The sequence below is a fragment of the Paralichthys olivaceus genome, chromosome 3 (assembly GCF_024713975.1).
Source record: "Paralichthys olivaceus isolate ysfri-2021 chromosome 3, ASM2471397v2, whole genome shotgun sequence".
In the NCBI taxonomy this organism is placed as follows: domain Eukaryota; kingdom Metazoa; phylum Chordata; class Actinopteri; order Pleuronectiformes; family Paralichthyidae; genus Paralichthys; species Paralichthys olivaceus.
In genome coordinates, this window is record NC_091095.1 from 6,999,159 (window position 1) to 7,020,799 (window position 21,641).

The 21,641-nt window shown below is 41.8% G+C and overlaps 1 protein-coding gene across 2 annotated transcripts in view; it reads right to left on the reverse strand.

Moving 5' to 3' along the window:
* Positions 1 to 3,472: 3,472 nt before the first annotated feature.
* adamts10 (ADAM metallopeptidase with thrombospondin type 1 motif, 10) overlaps positions 3,473 to 21,641 on the reverse strand; it is a 42,411-nt gene continuing 24,242 nt past the window's right edge. The window contains exons 15-27 of one of the 2 annotated variants that reach the window (XM_020098550.2): positions 21,295 to 21,358; positions 21,043 to 21,145; positions 18,543 to 18,676; positions 15,533 to 15,656; positions 12,560 to 12,640; positions 10,707 to 10,870; positions 10,484 to 10,610; positions 10,060 to 10,189; positions 9,110 to 9,314; positions 7,970 to 8,146; positions 7,686 to 7,851; positions 6,861 to 6,902; positions 3,473 to 6,664 (exon numbers count right to left, since the gene is read on the reverse strand). In XM_020098550.2, coding sequence (XP_019954109.1) covers positions 6,555 to 6,664; positions 6,861 to 6,902; positions 7,686 to 7,851; positions 7,970 to 8,146; positions 9,110 to 9,314; positions 10,060 to 10,189; positions 10,484 to 10,610; positions 10,707 to 10,870; positions 12,560 to 12,640; positions 15,533 to 15,656; positions 18,543 to 18,676; positions 21,043 to 21,145; positions 21,295 to 21,358 — 1,627 coding nt within the window. In that variant the 3' untranslated portion in view covers positions 3,473 to 6,554. The remainder of the gene's footprint in view (positions 6,665 to 6,860; positions 6,903 to 7,685; positions 7,852 to 7,969; positions 8,147 to 9,109; positions 9,315 to 10,059; positions 10,190 to 10,483; positions 10,611 to 10,706; positions 10,871 to 12,559; positions 12,641 to 15,532; positions 15,657 to 18,542; positions 18,677 to 21,042; positions 21,146 to 21,294; positions 21,359 to 21,641) is intronic. The other variant, XM_020098551.2, reaches the window with a different exon arrangement.

The window sequence follows — 21,641 nt, forward strand, 5'->3', positions numbered from 1 at the left end:
TTGTGAGGCTAAACATGCACAAGAACTCATGAAACTTGGCCAACCCATTGGAAATGACAAACATTTACTTCCAATATATGTTCTGCATATGGTCGTGACAAAATGGCTCGATAGCGCCCCCTTCAAAATTATAACAAAGCAGCACTGACGGCACGATTCACTGACACGTATGAAAATCGGTAGGTATATGTATCATGGCCAGACTTACAATAAAGCATCTTGGACCCATACCCTACATTGAACAAGAAGTTGTTGATGTTGATTGTATTGTACAATTTTAGCTTGTTTTTTTGCTATTTGCAGGCATTCAACTTTAATGAAGTTAATCTTTAGAATAATATCAACTGCAAACTTGGTTTGTGCAAACAAACAACCTTGACTATGAATATGAATAATTTATTTTACGAACAGATGAAGATTTTAAGACAGAATAAACAATCAGTAGCAATTAGTTAGCTTTTAATTGTCAATGTACGGCCAATGTAATTCATTTAATGTTGAACACATTTTTGTAGTAGATATTTAGGTTGATTGTCTGTTTTGTATGACTGGCCATAAGATACTGTTCAAATCTACACATTCAAATAACAGAATATTATAGTGTGAACACCAATGTAAAGTCATAGAAGATGATTATCAGTGAGACATGATTGTTCTTATCTTTTTGTCTTTTTTGCAACAAACAAGGGCCAGGGCCGTAGAAAGGGTGTGGCTTCTGGGGCTGCAGCCCCGAATGCTTTCTCAATAGCCCTGCATCTATTTTTACAGTAAAAAAACAAACAATAATAATGGTATAACTCAGTAAATACCCAGCTTCTTAAATGCATTGCCTGAAGCTATTCCTAGTTACCTAGCATCCCATACTTAAATGATCATGTGTGAATCATCATTTGTCCATCATCTCTCTGCCATCAGTCCATCATCTGTCCATCATCTATCAACAGGAGCCACAAACCAGCAAGACCACTGCTAATACAACTGGGCTTAATAGTTAAACTTAGCTAAGCAAAGAACTGTTAAATTCTGTTTAGTGGGATGTTTTACAAGTTTGATTTGTGTTGTTGGCACACCGTCAATGGTGCATTTAACTGTAATGCGTCACATATCACAGATGTTCATTCATTAAAATGTTCGCACACATACTAAATGATTCAGAACTTTCCATGAGCGGTTAGCTGACATGCTAATGCCTGACTGGTTGATTTGCAACTTTATGTGAGATAAACCGTGGCGATGTCCGGTCTACAGAAAGACTGACTGTAAAAAAAAATAAAAATAAACCACAGGTCAACATTTTTTCCTGTAATGACATATAAAGGCACAATTAGAGTTTGTTTCTCCTGTTTCCCTAATCTTTGATCAGCCATCTTGTTTCCTTTAGGAGCTGCAGTGACATTTAGATGGCTTTGATCTTCCTTTAATTTGTATCCTTCTACCTTTAATTTGCTGGAGGTGCCTTGGGTCAGAATCAGAGCAAAGAGTGACTACAGTGTAGAGAATCTAGTTATTAGCAAGTTATTGTGATGAAAAAAAATGACTTAATCCAACACCTTTGACAAGATGGCTGGCATTCACTGGCTCTACACAAATGTTGGGAATGTCATCAGATTAGTTCCTGCTGGTTTACGACTGAATCACTCTGACACCCAGGAAAGTAACTCTCCACCTGCCCAGCATCAATCAAATGAAAGTGGAATTATCTTCAGAAAACTGAGGAGTTTGTCGTGTGATGGGCCAGAATACCAGGATGGTTATTTCTACGGATGTACATCGATTTCTGCATCAAATACGAATGGAATGAACCACATAATAGCTCATTCTGAACAACGTCTTGATAAAGGAGGAACCCAGATCAGCAGTTCATCAGGTATTCAGCCAACAAACCTGAATATGATGGACGCAAAACGTTCTGACAGTCCGATAAGTAATTCATCATCTGCTCACTCAGTAAACAAAAGTGACTCTCTGGACACAAGTCATGAAGAGAACTCGTCAGATGAGGCAAGGAAAATCAAAAAATTGGAAGCTGCTAAGAAAAGGCTTGCAAATTTTGAATTCATATTAACCTTTTCTGATTTTTGAAATTTTGCTATAATTACCAGCCCATTTCCCAGAACATTTGAAGAGATGGTTTTAGTTTCCAGTTATTTAGAAAAACAAGAGCCTGAAAAATGCATCAGGTGACTTGAAAAAATGTGTGGCTTACTCCTGGTGCTCAGGATTCCTCCCAGTTTTCACAGTCATACATCAGTTGAGTACTGTGAATCCCCTCTTTAAGGAATGAATAAAAATGAATTCTGCTGTATTTTATATTGCAAAGTCACAAAGTGCTTTACAATAACAAATGATACAAGATTAAAGAAATCATAAAAATATAAATTATGTGAAATTGTTAAAAACTAACCCCATCAGTTAAAAATTAGGCCATTCGATAGAAGTGAGTTTTAAGAAGAGTTGAGGAGCCTGCATGGTCACCTGCGACCAGACTTTGGAACCGATAGTAGTGCCCTGTTGGAGGATCTCAGACAGCATTCAGAAGCGTCATCAGAAGGTTTTGGGACATCCGTTTTTAACGTCAGCAATGCAGGACATCGTACGAGCAACATCAGTGGTGCCAGGCTTTAAACGGGACAAACAGCAGGGTGTTGTCTGCATAGCGATGGAAATCAATGTCATAGCCAGGCATGATTTGCCCCAGTGGTAGCATGTATATAGTAAACAGTAAGGAACCCAAGAAAGACATGAATGAAAACTTGTGAAACTTTGCAAACACATCGGGAATGACAAACATTTACTTCTGATACGGGTTTTGCATATGGGTGTGTCAAAATGGCTCCATAGCGCCACCTACAAAATATCAACAAAGCAGCCCCGGCAGCATGATTCACCGACATGTATGAAAATCGGTTTTGGTATTTGCAGGTGTTCTTTAATGAACTCTTCCTACAGAATCGTAGCAACTTCAAATTAGTTTTTTGCAATGAAAATACAAGGACGATGTATGACATTATGTGGAATTCTGAAGTTGTGCTGTTAAAGAGGTAGTTGTAATTTGAGTGTACATGGTCAAATGTTGTTGTTAAAAGTTTAGACTTTATAACATTAATGTTTCATTGGTAAAAGTTGTGCTAATCGAAAGCTTAGACTATACTTTGTCCAACCTGCATACACCTTCTAAACATTAGTGGTATATCATTCTCATAGTATTTCTTCGACCCCTTGTTTCAGTCTGTTCACACTGAAGATTTCTCAGCCTCACTGAGACAGAATAACTTCGGAACTCTTGCTTCAACTTTTCTTAGAAAGTTGTCTGATCCAGAAATACATGACCATCACTCATGATCTCACCTTCCGGATGTTGAAGCAGACGTACAGACAAACACTTATAGCACTGATACAAATATAAATGAATGAAAACGTTAAAAAAAAACCTCAAATGATCAAATCCAGTAATTTTAAATCAACAATGCACCATGTTTAATCACTTTAATATTTCCTTTTTAAAAAGATGTACATAGGGGACAAATTGATTCATCTTCAACATACAGTACATGTCATGTTATAATTAGCATGTGAAAAGAAAAGTTACCAGTACTGTCCCTCTTATTTAATCTGACAACTGGTTCACCGCTCAGTGTGAACATTTATTATAGGCCCAGGGAGATAGAGAGAAAAAGACTACAACAGGAGGGTCTCTTGCAAATACTCTCTTCTGAAACTGTAAATGTGCAACTGAAAACGTTTTAAATAGTAATTCCACCTTTTTCAGGCCTGAACAGCAGGGGGCCGTACACTCTGATGACACGACTTGACTGAACCACGGTTCATGAAATAATTGGATGGATTAGCTCGGCTGGCCCAAGCTAATCGTTTCCAAAAAACTGTCCGAGCACTGGGGAATGATTTTGTATAATGAACTTCAATTATGATAAAAATGAGACAAACCCAGAGGGCCCCTGTTGAGTGTGGGGGGGGGGGGGGCCCGATCAGTTGCACTCTCACACCTCAGGCCAGCTCTGGTTTTATTAACAGGCTCAAACTGATTTCTAAATAATTAAACTGTTTAAACTACAACTCAGAAACAATGACAACAACAGTGAACTATTAGCACCAATCCAAACAAAGCACCAAAAGAAAAAAAAAGGAACAAGATTGCAGCTCGTCCCCACAAAGATGTGCTGTAGCGTTCCTCTCTTTACAATGAAATGATGTGACACCATGTGATCAGTGTGAGTATCTGCGGCCACAGCTCAGACTTCAGGGCACAGTGGACATGGGAGCAGTGATGTCCTCTGACATTTCTAAAAATACCCTCCGCAGGATGGTGAAACGGCTGAAACAGCAACTTTAAATGTTTAACTACTCCTGAATGAAATCTGTGCCACACAGCACTGAGTCAGGCAACGTCCTTCCTGCACAAGAGCATGAAAACCTTATTAATCACCGTCTTTCAAAGGAAAGGCCATGTTTGTATATTGAGGAAAAATATCTGCCCCAAACACCTGAACATCACATTAACAAATCCTTCAACCGCTGTTAGATCCTCTTATGATATTTATATCCTTGTTTTTGAGAATTCAGCATCAGCAAGTGTGTTCATCTAGTCAAGCATGTGATTCACCAAGGTTAGGATTTCATCTGCATTCATTTGATTTTCACGCAAAAACTGCTCAACCGATTTCAATGAAACTTCGTGGAAACTTTATGGGTCCATTTTTTTTTGAGAATAATTCATGGATCTTGATGGGAAAAAGTGTCATGTTCAGGGTACTGATGTTTAATTGTGTGTGAAATCTGAAAATCAGGATCTAGCGAATTCAAATGTGGTTTCATAAGTGGACTGTTGGGCCCTGGCAGAGGTGTGCACTCCACTGAGAGAGATTTTAGTTCAATATATCAAATGACTATGTGAAAGTGGTCAATGGTATGGGCTGTACAGAGCTTTATACTGAGTTTCATGTGATTCTTTGACTGTCCACGCCACAACTTTAGTGTTTTGCTTCACTCTCACTGTGCTCAAACAGCTGATTTCAGAAAAATCAAACTCTAAAAACCAACTGTAAGCTACCTGCTTGTCACCAAACAGCAAACAGACATAGTTAGTCACTGGCTTGTGAACACAGTGTAGTATTTAGCAGCTGAAAACAGATATTTCCCCTGAGGAGTTAATGGTTATTGGACTTAGATTCACCAACAGGAATTTAAATGAAAGATAAAGTTGCTCTGTAACTACTGGAGGACATTTTTGCAAACATGTTTACAACATGTGGCAATAGAATCCAGTTAATACACATTAAACATAACATTAGTTGAAATGAGCTCTAATGTAAACACTGCAGATATTTTACGTGAGTGTAAATCCATCCTCAGATTAGCACTCTGTCGGTTAAACGCTGTTTGAATGCAGTGTGGTCGGAGGTGGTCACTCCTCCACACTGGGCCTGTTCCTGCTGGCAGAGACTGGCTCGCTGTGTCTCACTGTGCTCTGAATTTCCACTAATGCTAACAGTTAAAAGAGCTGGCCAGTGAGGGATATCATGTGGCAGACATTCACTCTGAGGGATTTTCAGATAACGACAGTGAGCTGAGCTGTTGAAGTTCCTTTTGAAGCCACCATCTGCAGCCACAGAACAATATAACATCCGATAATGTAAAAAAATGTCCAGGTGATGTGAGCACTGGCTCTGCTCACATTACTAAAGGTAGTGTAGACATGAACAAATTAAACCAAAAAACGGCAAGAGAACGGCAGGTTCACCGCAGTGAGGCGGTTGTAGCTTCCATGTAGACGTCAAGTCGAGAGCAAACATAAATGCACACGTCCTCTCACTGCCGACACTGTGCAAATCAAACTCATACTTCAGCTGACTGACAGTGAGGACGTGGCGAATACGATGATACACAACAAAGCAATAGCACAAAACAACAAGCTCAAGTAACAACTATCAGGTAACATGGAGAAATCTTACATTTCATAATATAGCATATTCCTTTTAATGGGCAAATATATTTGGAAAATCAGTTTCTTTACAAAGTGGATTTTTTTTAATAATTCATAACTAACCAGATATCCCCTGTACAACATACAGGTTTAAGAAAACTAGGCCACTGAATCAAAGACAAACTGCAACCAGTCCTGTGGCCAAAGAGAAATATAAGTAGCACCAAAATATTACAAGAGAGAGAGAGACGGTTTAGAGAGACAGAGAGAGAGGGTTCATCCTAGAAGACGATGGAGGGACGTCTCTCCCTCTCTCTGCCTCTCCAGCTCTCAGCAGCCCTGCCTCCAGTGGAATGTTTTAACTCCGCTCAGGCTGTTTTGGCCCGGCTCGGCCCAGAGAGGCGTCTGGTCTGGATTCTGGCTGGAAAAGGTCCCATCTGACCAGATACAGGACCAGGTCAGTCTGACAGCACCGCAGTTAGGTTCGGTCTCTCACTCCTCTGACGGAGGTAGCGTGAGGGCTGCTGCTACACGGCTCAGTGGGAGGTTTTCAGGCGTACTGTGTGTGAGTGTGTACACGACCCAGAGACGGATGCTGCGTGTTTTCATGGTGTCAGTGTCCCTGGCACGTCTTGCAGCACATTTGTCTGAAATATGGCCGGCTGCAGAACTTGAACCTGAGCACCAGGGGGCAGTAGGCCACAGTGTTCACATCTTTACACTCTGTAGGGAAGAAACACACGCACACGTACGCACACACACACACACACACACACACACACACACACACACACACACACACACACACACACACATGAAACGCTTAATTGACACCACCAGAGCAATAGTTTTTTACAGCAGATCTTACAGAAACAGCAGGATTTAAATAAAATATCAAAAAATTTGCGCTTTTATCAACCTTTATTGTTCAAAGACTCCCTGAGATCCTCTGACATACGGCCTGTGGATTAAAACATTTATTAATTAACTTCTTGACGCTTGAGAACATCAGAGAATTCACATTTGAATAAAATGTGCAATGCAATATTTTAAAATGTTCAATATCCTCTAAGTATCTGAGGTAGATATCTGCCTTCCATCCTTTCTGTGTCCTGCTCTTTCTACATTTACTTCACATTGTTTTTTATATATGTGTGTGTATATATTTATATATAAGTGTGTGTGTGTGTGTGTGTGTGGTATTTAGTCACATCCTCTTTAATTGCATTTGAATTATAGGTTTGTCTGTATATGTATTTGTGTAAAAGTTATTTAATATGATAAATACAATGATGTGAAGCACTTTGTGTTTATGAAAAGTGCCCAATATCTAGATGTATATACTTGAAATGATTTACTTTAAGTCTATCAAGGCCTATCATCATACAATAACACAGTGTAACTGGGTTAGAGTTCCACTGGAGTTTAGTAAAAAATTGTCCAAAGACATTCAATTGTAAAGAAACATTAACTGATTTGACTATTACAACTGTAAACAATTAAAAAGCTGGCTACAGAATTGCTCTGAGTAGACCTTTATCTTTACTACATTAAGCATAAGCATAATTTGATTAGATAAATCCAGTTCATTGTCAAGTCACAGAATATCTCAGAAATCAATGTTTTCAGTTTAAAATTAAATTAAAATCCTAGTTTGAGCAAGAACATCTATTGTCTGAGTTGGAAATCTTCCTACATTATTCTTTCAACATGACACAAGAGAGAGTGGTGTTTGACCTCTGACCTTCCGGGTTGTCTGTACTGACAGGCAGACTGAGGTCACATTTGCTCTTGCACTGCTGCATGGCTGCTGGTCGCTGATGCTCCAGACACTCGATGGACAGCTGGCCGGTGTGAGCAAGACACTGAACTGAACGCATCTCCTGACCCAGACCACACTTAGCAGAGCACTAAAACACAAAGACACACAGAACGTTGGATATAAGAACAGAACAGACACTGACTAGTATAAAAAGGCCCCACTATAACCATGAACACGACCAATAATAAACTAAAAGTATGTCTCACCTCACCCCAGGGACCTGTCACCCACAGAGGGGGAGGGCAGCGCTGCAGGTTACAGCGCACCCTGGAGGTGGGCCGGCCATGCTTGGGACACTTAGACTCTGGCAGTGTGTCACCGCTCTCCCCACTCTTACACAAGACCACACGGTGCCTGAAGCCAGGACCACAACTGGGCGTGCACTGCAGACAGAGAGGAAGATGAAGAAAGGAGGGAGAAAGAAAAAAAAAAAGGGAAAACATCAGGTGGGAGGGAGGGCAGGGAGATGGAGGCGATGGGAGGGTGCAGCAGAGGGTCACTGCGGTCACAAGCATGCAAGTAGAAATCTTCTTAATCCATTCAGCAGAGGTCAGCAGCTGTATAAGAAACAAAGTCGAGAGCCTGCTCAGTTCCTGCAAATCAGCTGCACATAATTCCTCGCCTGCTTGCGTGTGCCATTGCTGCAGAGAAACACTGGAGCGCTTCTGAAAACATTTCATTTGGTTTCTATTCATCCCGAACTGTGAAAATAAGATTTAGCTCCAGGAACATAATAAGGTATCAAGTGAGGGACTTTTGAGTTGTAGTTTTAGCAAAGTTCAGCAACACTGGAGGAGGAAAAACTCCCCCAGGCTGCTCAAACTAAGGACTCAGTTCCCTTGTGAACGTGCACACTAACAGTAACTGACACCACTGACTTGTAGTTGTTCTTATTACACTTCTTTTTTAGTCTGCTTGGAGGATGCATATGCAGTTGTTGCCTAATGGCCATGTGGACTACTGAGTACGCTCTCTGATGATAAAATGTACATCATGCAGACCCTCTAGACACAAACTTAATGGTGGGAATAAAAAACAGCCCAGGGGATTCCCACTTGACAAGTGTAACAGTATGTATTCATGACTGAATCAACATGTTCATCGTGATGTATTTGTCTGCTCCGTGCCTCTGTTTTTTATTTCATGGTTTAAGGTTCTCTCTCTCTCTCCTGGCAGACGTTTGGGTTTGTAAGGTTCATCTGGAAAAGAAATGACTCCTCCATTTGAAAGGCATTTTTCAAAACTCCAGTGTTGGTTCAAGTTTTTTTCCCCAGAGTTGACTGAAAACATTGCAGGAGCGCATGCAGAACACATACGTGATGGGAGACCTTTTGACGTCTGCTTACCTCTGACCAGTCCAGGGCCAGCCATTCTGGGGGGCAGCTGTGGTTGCTGCAGGGCTCAGTGAGCGAGGGGCGTGTGGGGGTGCAGGCTGAGTCATCCAGGACTTTCTCCTCTGTTGCAGAGATTCTCCTTTTACATAAAACCTCCCGACTTCGCAGGCCTCCGTTACAGCTGCGGCTGCACTCCGACCACTCTCCTGTCCACCAGCTGGAAGCAGAGAGGAGCCGGACCCTTAGTTTGTGTTCAGTGCATGAGTTTGAATGCATTGCATACTATAGTATAATATATATAGTATATTATACACGATGTAATTACACTGTACAAACAGGAAACTGAGGTAGAAGCTGTTGTGCTCACACAAGGGCAACGATAACTGCAATCAACACACAACTGCATGTGTGCACAAAAAAGTAAATAAGACTTAATAAAGAGTACAAATTACAATGAATAATGTGCATAAATGTGAATTATACAGTATGCATAAGACAACTATCTCCAAATCTACCTGACAATAAGACAAAAAACTGTCTTTCAGGGTCTTTAATACTACCAGTGTATGACTGTAGCAGACAATGTCAACAATGATGAGCCTGATCACGTCCGATCGGATATCATTATACATCAGCATCATGACATCAGACTGCAGAAAACCTACTCTTGTGTTAGTCTCATTGTATCTACAAGTATTGTGTTATATATTATAAAGCACTTCGTTATGAACATGAACAATGAACATTTATTATTTTCAATATTGTTTTTACTCTAAAAGCTACTGGAAATCAAAACTATTGTAAAAACAAATATGAAAATAAGAAATCCATCTAAAAGTAAAAAAAAAGGTTAAAATTAAAGCTATAAGTGAGATAAAAAAAACATGTAATGTAAAATAACACACGCGTGACACAAAGAGGCACAAAACCTTCAAACATCTCATCTGTGAGAGATAACTCACCTTGGGGAGCAGGGCTCAGTGTTGCAGAATCTCTTCTTCTCTTTGGGTTTGTTCTTCTTGTCACAGAAGTGGTTGTAGACGACTGAGTGATCCGACTGCTTCCTACACACCACCTGCTGGATCTGTGCACCTGACAGATGAGACAGCACAAGTTATTAAGCCTGGAAATCAGGAAAAGCACTCACCTGGAAAGCTAGTCTGGAAAAATAACAGACCAACCTTCAATTCACAAAAATTACAGACATATTTTTCTAGTGTCGTATAATTTTATAGAATAAAATGTGGGTTTTAGGGGAAAGACCCAGAGTTTGGCATGTAGTGATCACGGTTCTGGTTCTGGTGTATTGTCTCCAGGACCTATTTAAAGTCAATGCAGTGACCTATTAAACGACAACAGCTTGTATGTGTGTCGTTGTGTTTCTACCTCCGGCGCAGAGAGACGAGCAGCGTGACCAGGAGTTGTACTGCCACGCAAAACCGGTCAGCGGATCCCTGTTGATCGGAGGGTTGAAACGATAGTGGATCCCTGGGTTCTCCTCCCTCACCAGCACCTTCACATATACGACCAAACACGAATATTTAACATGACAACGAGACAAAACTTGATTAAACTTTTTTCAAACCATGTTTTGGGGGTTTCTTATTACCATGACAATAAGGGTTATGTTTGTTGGCCCCAGAGCTTCAAGAGTTTCTGGTCCGTCAGTAGGCCGTCTGTAGTGAAACGTGGTACCGGCGATATCGAACCTGCGCGGTGTGTCAATGGTCAGCTTCCCATTGATAAAATACTGGTCACCTTTACTCTTCAGCACTATGACACAGAGGGGAGGGACATTGAATACAGACAGCAAATGGAAAATATACTTGTACTTTGATTTTCAAAACAAGATACATTTCAGTTTTGTCTCATTTGTTCTGATCACAGGCCCAAACTGTATTGAATCTCGACCTTCAACACGAGTCAACACCCCTCTGAGAATTATCTAGCCCAGCTGCCACAAACACTGCAAACAAGGGGGAAACAAATATCCAGCACTGCTCCAGTATCCTGAGAAAAAAATCGACTGCATTTTATTAAGCTGTAACTGCTTGAAAGAGCAGCCGCAAGGTAACACAGCAGCGCTGCCTGATATCTCAGACTCATAATCACAATAGAAAGAAGATGATGTCAATGGTTTTTTCCAACTTGGCAGCTCATTACATTTTAACTTGTCATAGCCAGATAAGCACAGGTGAAACACATTTAGTTCCATCAGGCATCCCAGTAAACCATGAGAGTGAGCCAGCATGCAGAACACCAGGATGCTGAAAGAAGCTGATCTAAATGAAATGCCAGTTCCCAGTAATGTCAAGCCAAAATGTCTGCTGCGAGCGAGGTCGATTAAGGTCTGATTGACATGACATGAACGCAGCATCGGCAAGACTACGATCTGCTGTATTTTATCAAGCAGATGTCGATATTAACAATAAAAATTGCTGCAATGGTTCCAGTTTATAGGTTCTGATATGAGGAATGCTGGCTCACTGGATTTCCTACATATTGGAAACACCAAATTCAGAGGACGGCTTCCCACGGTGAGCTACTTCCTGCTGGGGTCTAAGCTCCGTTCTCCTTTGTGCCTTTATAAGTCTCTCCTGATTGAAATTCTATTAGAGGAACTTGTGCTCTTCCTGCACTCACAGCCCAAAAACCCAAACGTTCAAATACAAAAGCGTTCAAAAGCTTCACGCTTCGATGTTTAGTTCTGCAGCAGGTCAACGACCCCAAACAGACAGCCGGAGTCATCAAGAACTGTCTTTAGAGTGAAGAAGAACATGGAGTGAATCTGACAGAACTCAAATCAATGAGTCAATCTGGGATGAGATGAAGAGAAAGAAGAGCTTGATGTGGATCGACTCATCACACTATGAAGAAAAGGTTAAGACGTTCAAACAGGCACAATCTATTACCATACATGATGAAAAAGAATGGAAAAGATGAGTTAGTATAGCTCACGTCTGTGAAAACTGTCATCATCCGGGTCAAAGTATCTTCAGGAGCTGTACTTGTGTAGTTGCTTGTGTTTCCATTTCACCTCTTATCCAAAACTCTTCTTCAGTTCAGAACTGAAGGTTGAATGTGTCACAGTGTTGTGACTAAGCAGTGCTACATCAAGCTCCTTCAAAAGTGTCCTTCTATTCCCGTGCAAGGGAATGTAACGGGTGGATCTTTCTCAGACCAACATATCCCAGGATTCATTGTGTGTCGGTGACAAAACGAATGAGCAATCTTTTCGGACAGCTGAGCTCAGACACCTGCAAGTGCAGACGCTCAAAGTAGATAACAATAACAAGCTGGTGACTCTAGGAAATCCTCCTTAGACCAGACTATAGCTGTACAATTATGGAAGGTTAGTTTTTATAGCAGCAGTTTTGAGGTTCCTGTCATAGTTTTCATATTTCTTTCCCTAGTTCCCTTGAAAGGCTATTACACTAAAAGTTATCGTGAATATCATCTTACCAAGGTAGTTGAGGGAGATGTTGAGCTCTTGTATGTGGAGGAACACTGATCCTTTGGGGATTCTGACCACTTCTTCATAACCTGAGACACACACAAACACACACAGACCAACACAAACTCAAAAAAATGAAAACAAAGCGAAGGCGGTTTATTCACTGGGGATCAGGGGAGCGACTTATAAGTGTTTAGCTCTGTGGGACAACGATGGACTAATCAGAGGCTTGAGGTTCCAGTTGCATTCCTGGGCACTCAGCCTCAGCCGCTCGGCTCTTTGTTAGAGAGTGAGAACTACGCCAAGAGCCGGCTCTTCCTCTCTTCTGCTTCCCTCCATCTGTTTAAGTCTCCTTTTCTTTTTACGCTCATCTCACCTCCACCCTGCCTCGCTCTGCTTTTCTAGGCTCTGCCCTGTAAATAACTTTAGCCTGGAAGAAGAGGGAACAAAAAAAGGAAGACTAAGATCATTCCTTCCAGTGCTTTGACCACAAGAGGAAAGGAGAGGTTTGGCTTATGACCTCTTTGTGGAGCTTGTAGAGGTCACACTGACCCTGCCCTTGGTTTCAAGATGGAGGTGCGGAAGATCAGAGGGGCCGAGTTTGAGGGGTTTTTTTGGCTTCAGAAACTGACACACACGGAGCTAGGGTGTTAGTGTGTGGTTCTTCTGTTAACAATCAGAGGAGCTGTGTTGTTAACAGAGCAGAGGGGCTGTAAATCCCTTGCCCATGACACTGCAGTAACCCCTCACCGCCTACTACAGCCACAGGCTGGACAGATGGAAAGAGACTTAAAGGGACATTATTGCATTTAACCTGAGAGCACAAAGTAAGAACACGGCATATTTCGGAAACTTCAACTTTCACTTTTCTGGGATGGGGAAACTCGGATAATGGTATGATGTATATCAGTATAATGTGTCTCCCTGCATGAGCTTTTACTCACGTTTACTCTGCAGCCTTCTCTGCCAGGAGACAGACCATATTTAAATCACTGGAGCAGAGACGAGAGGTGCTTTAGGAGTTCAGAGAAATAAAACTTTTGCTGTAGACATGAGTGATTCTGCCTGTTATGAAGCTGCATGAGGTCAGAATAAGCCTTCAGTCCCTGAGGCCTGGAGTTTGAGTTTGGTTAGAGATGAGATCAGGCTGAACTGTACTATGTGACCAAGTCATCTGAGTGTTGGTAAGAGAGTATTTGGGATATTATAAGCTTGACCTGCAGCAATCAGTCAATAGTTTTTTGTAATTTTAGATTGAGAAGTTTGACTCCTACTAGGAAATTGAAGTCCATAAATATCAAACTATGTTTCACATCTTTTGAAAATTCCTTTTTTAATTAGTTAATTAGTTTAATTCCCCCAAACTTATGACAGAAAAATACTAATATAAGTAGAACACGCTTCTATACTCTAACAGCCCTGACCACAGACACCTTCACCAGACCACGAAACACGAGGCCAAACAACCTACGACTTCAGCCTTACTCACTGACTCTTTTCAGCCCGGTGGCAATGTCAGATATTTTGAGGGTGGTTGAGACTTCAGCTGGGGTTGACATACTGGCCTGGTCACTGTGGTCCAAAGCAAGGCTGCTTGCTCAGGGTGTGTCCCCCATGAGGAATCCTGGAAGGGGGTGAGCGGTGTTGACAGTTGGGTGAGAGACTCGGGAGTTTGGTGTTGTGGTGAGAAATGTAACCCTGAATAGATATGGCGGCTGCTGGACCTCAAGCCACACTGGTTGGACCTCACCTAAATCTGTCTGCCACGTGTCTCTGGGTGGCTGGCATAAATATATTTATATATATATATAAACTTTATGGTATGCATATACTCATTTGGGCTTGTTAATGTGCTCTGGGTATTGTTTTTTTGTGTATTTAGAGGTCTAGAGTTGGCTTGGAAATGAATGATGTACATCTGTATATGATATCAATCTGACTTGACTCACTACATTGGTTTATGTATATACTAATTCTTAGTTTAACATTAATCTAAAGACGTTTGGAGCTTTGTCTGGATTTCCAAATGTGTGTCAAACAAGTAAGACCATGCTGACCTCTGCTCTGTCTTAATCCTGCTCTAAATTCCACTTACATGTAACACCGCCAATCACATAATTTTACTCAATTAATTTATAATCCAGTTTTGATAATACTCACGTTATAATCTTTGATTTATAATTATCTATTTAGAACCTGTGGTTTGTCTCTAACATGGCCTCTTTCACAGACAACATTTGCGGTGTACCTCAAGGATTGATTCTGGGCCATATTCTTTTCTCTATTTACATGCTCTCTCAAGGTCAGATGATACACAAGCACATCTTCATGACAAATCTGCATTAAAACTATAATGACTGACTGATGCATTTTCAAGGCCTGCCAACTATAGGTTAAAGAACTAGCCAGGGATTTATTGACTTTATCCGTAATACCAATTAAATCTGGGGCTCCATCAACTCTCAACTGCTGTGTATACACAATGTGTATCTCTAAGCATTCATTAGAGTAAAACAGCTGCTGAGCTATGCGGATAGCACATAGCTTGTGCAGCTATGTGCTCAATCAAATAAATAACTGTGACGGCATGCTGCTTTGCATGTGAACAGACAATCATATGATACACTTTGAATATTTGGGGTATCCCAACTCATTGGGTAAGGCAGCTTTCCAAGAGGCATTCACAATCCAAAGTATCAGAATCCAAAGGCTGGATATGCACGTTTGGCAAAGGAGAAAATTATTTTGCATAACTTCTCAAGGTAAATGCCTCATGTTAACGTAATCTGATTCTCAGAAAAAGAAGAAAACCATTCCAAAGATCAAGTCAAAAAGTAAACCATGTTTCCCCACTGCTGATGAAGGACACATCAAAATCTTCATCTACATGAGCAGAAATGTCTGTGGAAATATCTCCCAAAAGTGAATCAATGCTATTACAGGGAGAGGAAGAAAAGTGCTTGAGTGTTTCATGTCTCTACCTCCTTCGGGCAGCGAGTCGTTGAAGAGTCCCTCCACAGTCATGCAGCTGCTCCCGTCACCTCCACAGATCCGGCAGCGGTCCTCGCGAACGTCCGAGCCGAGGATGCGATCGCAGCCTACGTGCTGTGAGAGGGGAGAGACAAGTGAGCGGGTGGGGTGTCACTCGGGGTCATGGGTTAAAGGGGCACAGGCAGTAAGTCGAGAGGTGTCAGAGGCCGGGCTGAGAGATTACATCTAATGTCTTCCAGACCACTTTTCCCAAACACAGAAATATCAGATGGTAAGTCCAGATGTGTTTTGTGATCCTGTGCAGACATAATGCTCTTTGGTTGCTAAACTCATCGCTGTCGACATAAATAAGTTTCATGATGAGCAAAGCAGGTGGTTTCACTCAAACTCTTTAACAGTGAACCAAACCTAAACAAAAGGGCAGAAAATGAATGGCAACTGCTCTCATACTCATATATTCATACGACAGTTGCTTATTGTAGAAAGGGATAATGAGGTTTAAGTTTATTATTACTTTTATGTTGATTAGATCATAGTTCAAGACTAAATCCACTGTTAAAACTGTGATTAACCCCTTGGTTACCTGTTGCATTTGTTATGTTAAAGTTTAAAATGATAAAAGGTCAAAACTCATCTCTACAGGCAAAATACATTGAAAAACAGACTTTCAAACTACACCTTCATCTGTGTAACATTCATCAGTTATTTCACTCTATCTTTAGTTGATTGAGAAAAAATGTCCAGTCCAAGTTTCCAGCTTTTAAATGTTCAGATTTTGAATATTGTCTTGTCCTCTGCATTATAATAATATTTGTGTTCTGACATTTTACACAAATAACAAGTCAATCATTCATTCAAATAGTATTTGTATGGCCTATATTCACAAATTACAATTTGTGTCACAGGGCTTTACAAGGTGCTTCATCCTATGTGTTAACCCTCAACAAGAGCAAGGACAAAGAGGAAAAAACAGAAAGCTCAATGACCATTAGTTGGAAACATAGACTGTATATAAAGATGGATAATAATATCGCTCCACGGACAGGGAAGAAGAAAGTCAAGAGCCTCTGACATTTTGTGCAACATGGGAAATGTTCAAACCAAAACTATGATTAGAGTATATGTGCACACAAGATGCTGAGCCAGGGACACCATAAAAGATATTTGAAGTTTTATTGTGCCTGTAAGAAACTCCTTTTAAAAAACTACAGACCAGCAGCAGGAAGAGCTTTTTTCAATAAAGTCTAGGTTTCACTTTTTCTTATCTGTCCATTACACTGGACAACTGAGGCTGATCAGCAGGTAAAATCCCTGTGAGAGCGCAGCCTTCACCTGGATTTACATGGTCTGTAAATTTCGTGAAAGAACAGGTGTTCCTAATGTTTTGTACATTTTATATTTTGTCCGCCAGATCCAGGAAAAAGTGACTGGAGCAGACGTGCCTTTTGTCTGCAGCGGCATGTTGCGTTCAACCGGACCATCTGTTCCTCGGCCCCTTTTTCTACCACCCTCATTTCTCCCTCTCTCCTTCAGTTTCTCTTTTCTCTCTCATAGGCAGACGCTACCTCCTGAACAAAAGCCAGCATGTGGCTACAAACACAAGAGATAGAGATTTCTCCACAGGACTATTGTGTGTGAATAAAATACACGAGAGATGAAACGATAGAGGAGAAGAGAGGAGAGGGTGAGGAAGAGACACTGACTAGATGGCAGGCAGAGAAACTGGATGAAGAAAGGGGGAAAAGTTGAGGGACAGAGTAAGAAAAGGGAGGAACAGAGCGATGTGGAGTCAGAGAGGGAAAGAGACGGAGATAATAAGAGTACAGTGAATGAGAGCCAGTCTGCAATGCAGACAGAGGAACAGCTGAGCTTGAGGGTCACTGAGTTCCTGCAGAGCTGAACAGAGCGAAGGACAGAGAAGCAAGAGCAGCGAAGGAGTGAAGGAGGGGGGAGGGAAGAGAGAGAGGGGATGTTGATAAACAAAATCCTCTCTTTGGATGAGCCCAGGATCTCCAGCCTCCTTCTCAATCCAAGCTAAATTAAGTGAAGGGGCTGAAAATAACATCTTTGGACATTCAAGAAAACAACAAGTTGACTGTCCTGAAAAATGTTACCTCTTAGTTTTTTACAGGAAAGCTTCTACTTATTTTTTTGAGATCAAAACAACAACATAAACAGAGCACTATTAATATTAGGTGGTTTTTTTAATCAACATCCCTTAATTGAGTCATGCTGCTGTCACAGTAGGTTCCAGGGACGTGTTGTAGCTCCAGGTGGTCTCTGCTTCCAGACGATTTCATTATCATTTAGGATTAAAGAGTGAGCATCCGTTAATGGGAATCTGAGACCGCTGCCAGAGTTAAGATCATTTTTCATTTCAGCAGCTGATCGTGATGATCGTCGGCAGCCTGCGTGTAAACTCGACAGTGGCAACTGTCCAGAGTCTGGAGAGCGAGTGTAAGCGACGCTGTCTCGTGTTGATTCTTTATTCTGCTGCTTCAGCTATTTGGCTTTTCCGCTCACATGTGGATATTTCAATTAAAGCTTTGCATGGATGTGTAGAACAAGAAACAAAGAGACAAAAGCTAGAATTACCGTCCTGCTGTTGTATGCCTCTGCCCCCCAGTGCAGTTTCAGTCTACATACATTTTTTCCAGACTCATATGAGGTCACTGTGACCTTTGACCACTGAAATCGGATGGTCAAACTTTAAAGTAATTGCCTGAATGCAGATTTGAGATATCATGTTCAAGAAGCCAAAAACATGTTGTGAATCCACTGTGACCATGACCTTTGACCGCCAAATTCTTATTAGAACATCCATGACTCCAATTGGCTATACGCCAGTACCAAATTTAGAGAATTTCCCTGGAGGCATTGTTGAGATATCGCATTCACAAGAATGGGATGAACTGAGGGACAACCCAAAACCATAAAGCGTCCAACCTCTGGCTGTAAAGGCATAAAAAACAACAAGAGTATTCAATCTTCATATCTCACCTTACACTCCCCATTTACACACACGTCCAGGGAGTCATCTCGGCAGGGCGTGCCGTCCACAACAGCTGGAGCACGCTCTGTGTAGAAGTTGTAACCTTCGGCCAGGCAGTTGAGAGAACACGACTTCACTCCCCCTGGACACACAGACACGAGTGAATGAAGCGTGTTTCATATTGACACATGTAACTGGTTTTGTTCTGCCGAATGTGTCACATGGTAATGAAGACAGCAGTGAGAGGACAGAGTGAGAGAGAGACAGTCTACAGGGGAGTGGGAAATGTTTTTCAGTGCTGACAAACAAAGAACAAGCAGCTGAATGTGATTAGGTCCCGGCTTCTCTTGAACATACGCACACAGACACAAAACTTTGAGTTAACTGCCGCTGCTTAAATACATAAAAACACAGCACTGCAAATGGGTACGACAGAGAGTGGCTGGATTCCCACACTAACCTTCTGAAAAGATGTATTAACACATGAAACTAAACTGGCAACAATGACAACGAAAAATCTTTTACAAAAACTCACTGACATCTGTTACAAGGGACTTTTGATTAGTTCATCAATAAAGGTCTCCATTATAAGCTGCACAATAATTTACAATAGGGACAACTGATTCTAGGTTTTATAAAGGTGTGCACATGCACATTTTTGTCCTTTCACTCTTCTATTTTGTCTTTTTCCTCACCATGATACACACACACACACACACACACAAACACACACAAACACACACAGAGGTTTTCTCGAGCCAAGTGGTATATATCCTTCATTCATTGCCAGCAGCTCCACTATTTGAGAGGCTGTTGACATCAGTCTGGGCTGTGTTTGTTTGTGCTGGCAGCACTGAGGCAGGTACAATGTGTACTGGGAAGGACAGAGAGGGAGAAAAAGAAAATGTGAGGGAGAGAGAGAGTATGCACTTGCAGGGCTCAAAAACGATAAAGTGGTCAGACCATGGAAAAATACAATTCCCATGGTGCCTAGCTTTGGCAGGGCAGTCATGGCTTACAGTGTTGTGTGTGTGTGTGTGTGTGTGTGTGTGTGTGTGTGTGTGTGTGTGTGTGTGAGTAATAACTTGCAGGGTATGTTGTATGGAGTGTGAGGGTTGAGTGAGAAGGCCGTTGGACGGAGAACAGCAATGCCAAACAGCTTGTTTAAAAAAAAAACAATTTTTTAATGATTTGGCTTTCAGTGCTGAGAGCGAAATACTCTGTCTCTGTTCTGGTGTCTCAGGGCAGAAAGTAGAAAGATGGAGAGAGAGGTTGCATAACGGTGAACAAAAGTGAGAAGTCAGAGGGGGCGAAAGGTTTAGAGAGGCATCCTGAGGAAAGAGGACAGTGGGGTGGAAGAGAAGGAAGCTGCTTTTCCCTGAGAGAGAAGGTAAAAGTGAAAGGAGGAATGAGACTTTGAGGACAGAGAGAGAGAGGGCTGCAGAGGACAGAAAAGGGGCTGGGCGCTGTGATCTGGCCTTAACGCAGGGCAGAGTCACTGGCACGGTTCCTATTTTAACAGCTGCAAGGGATTTCCATTGTAAAATCAGCTGACTTGATGAAAGGAGCACTTGTTGCCTGAAGTTGGAATTGGCTGTCCGGCCATCTCTGTAAGCCATTATGTTATTGGAGGGCTAGATTAAAGGCAGTTATGTCGTTGAAACTATTTATCTTTCACGTCCAGTGTAGTGCTCATCAGCAGCAAGGAATTCTTGCAAGGCATTGTGGGATGCATGGCTCTCTGCAGCCAGCATCTGTGAGCCAGACTGGAGAGAGTGTGCAGCTTTGCTTCACTTTCTCCTCACGCTGCACACGCATGGACACATACACACAGAGAGAGAGAGAGATAGAGAGAGAGAAGCAGAAAAAGAGAGAGACAGACAAAAGAATGAGACAAAAGTACAATGAAACATGTAATGGAAATACTGGAATGACACTCAGTAGACCACATTCTTCCACCAAGGTCCAACGGTCTTATGACCTTATGAAGCCACATTTGAATTCACTAGTTCTGGATTTTTATTTGGATCTGCACCAAATTGCACACACGCTCCCAAACATACCTGACCTCGTATATACGCTTGTTGTGTGAATGCACACAAGGAAAGCGGTATCTATCTATCTCCGGCTGAGGACGGTAACATCTTTATGGATGTTTTAATGGTCACTCACGGACGTAGGTAGGATTTCTCCTTGGGCTGCTAACAGACTGTGATCCATCTCTTAATGGGGGATCCCGAGGTTTTCCCAGGCCAGATGGGATAAGCTCTATTTCCAGTGAGTTCTGGGTCTACCCCTGGTTCACATCCCAGTTAGGAGGCTTGTAAACCTCTATTTAGAAATCACAGCAATTAATTCAGGGAGTTCAGGGCTGTGACAGACAGAGCCAATAAAACTGATGGCTGACAGTGATGCCGAGGTCAAAGAGGCCATTTGTAGTAGACAGTAGACAGACACACATGTGCACGCACGCACACACACACAAACACAGAAGGTTTACTAACTCACCTCCTCTGTATGGCTTCCAGGTGTAAAATTTTCCCCGGAAAGGAACGCTGTCAAAGTCAGAGCACTGAATCTCCCTGAAATCCCGAGAGCCTGCGGGGCACTCCTGTAACGCAACCACACACACGTAAACACGTTCATATACACGCAGGACATGCACCACAAACACATACTAGCAGAAGCCTGAGCAATGACCATTGTGTTGACCAATTGATGATAATGACGATAAAAATGATGAAGAGCAGTGATACTCACATCAATATTGCAGGACCTGAAACGCTTTCTCTCCCCCAGACAATACTTTCCACCGATGGTTGGCCTGCGACCAAACAAAGAGAAAAGAATCAGGCCAGTCCGTCACATCTGATCACAATTTAAGATCTAACCTCCATCACATCAGCGCTGGCTCCCGATCTCTGCTTTGTCTGTCTAATGTTTGTTGCTTATTTTGTTTCATAAACCGTCGTGAAAACAACTTTTTAAAAAACAGCTGAGAAGGTAGCCAGAGACAGCCACCATCAAATGGCTGCTCCTGCTAAACTTTCAACAAATTTAAACATCACGGAGCCAAATGACGCAAAGAAATGATACAAGAAAAGACT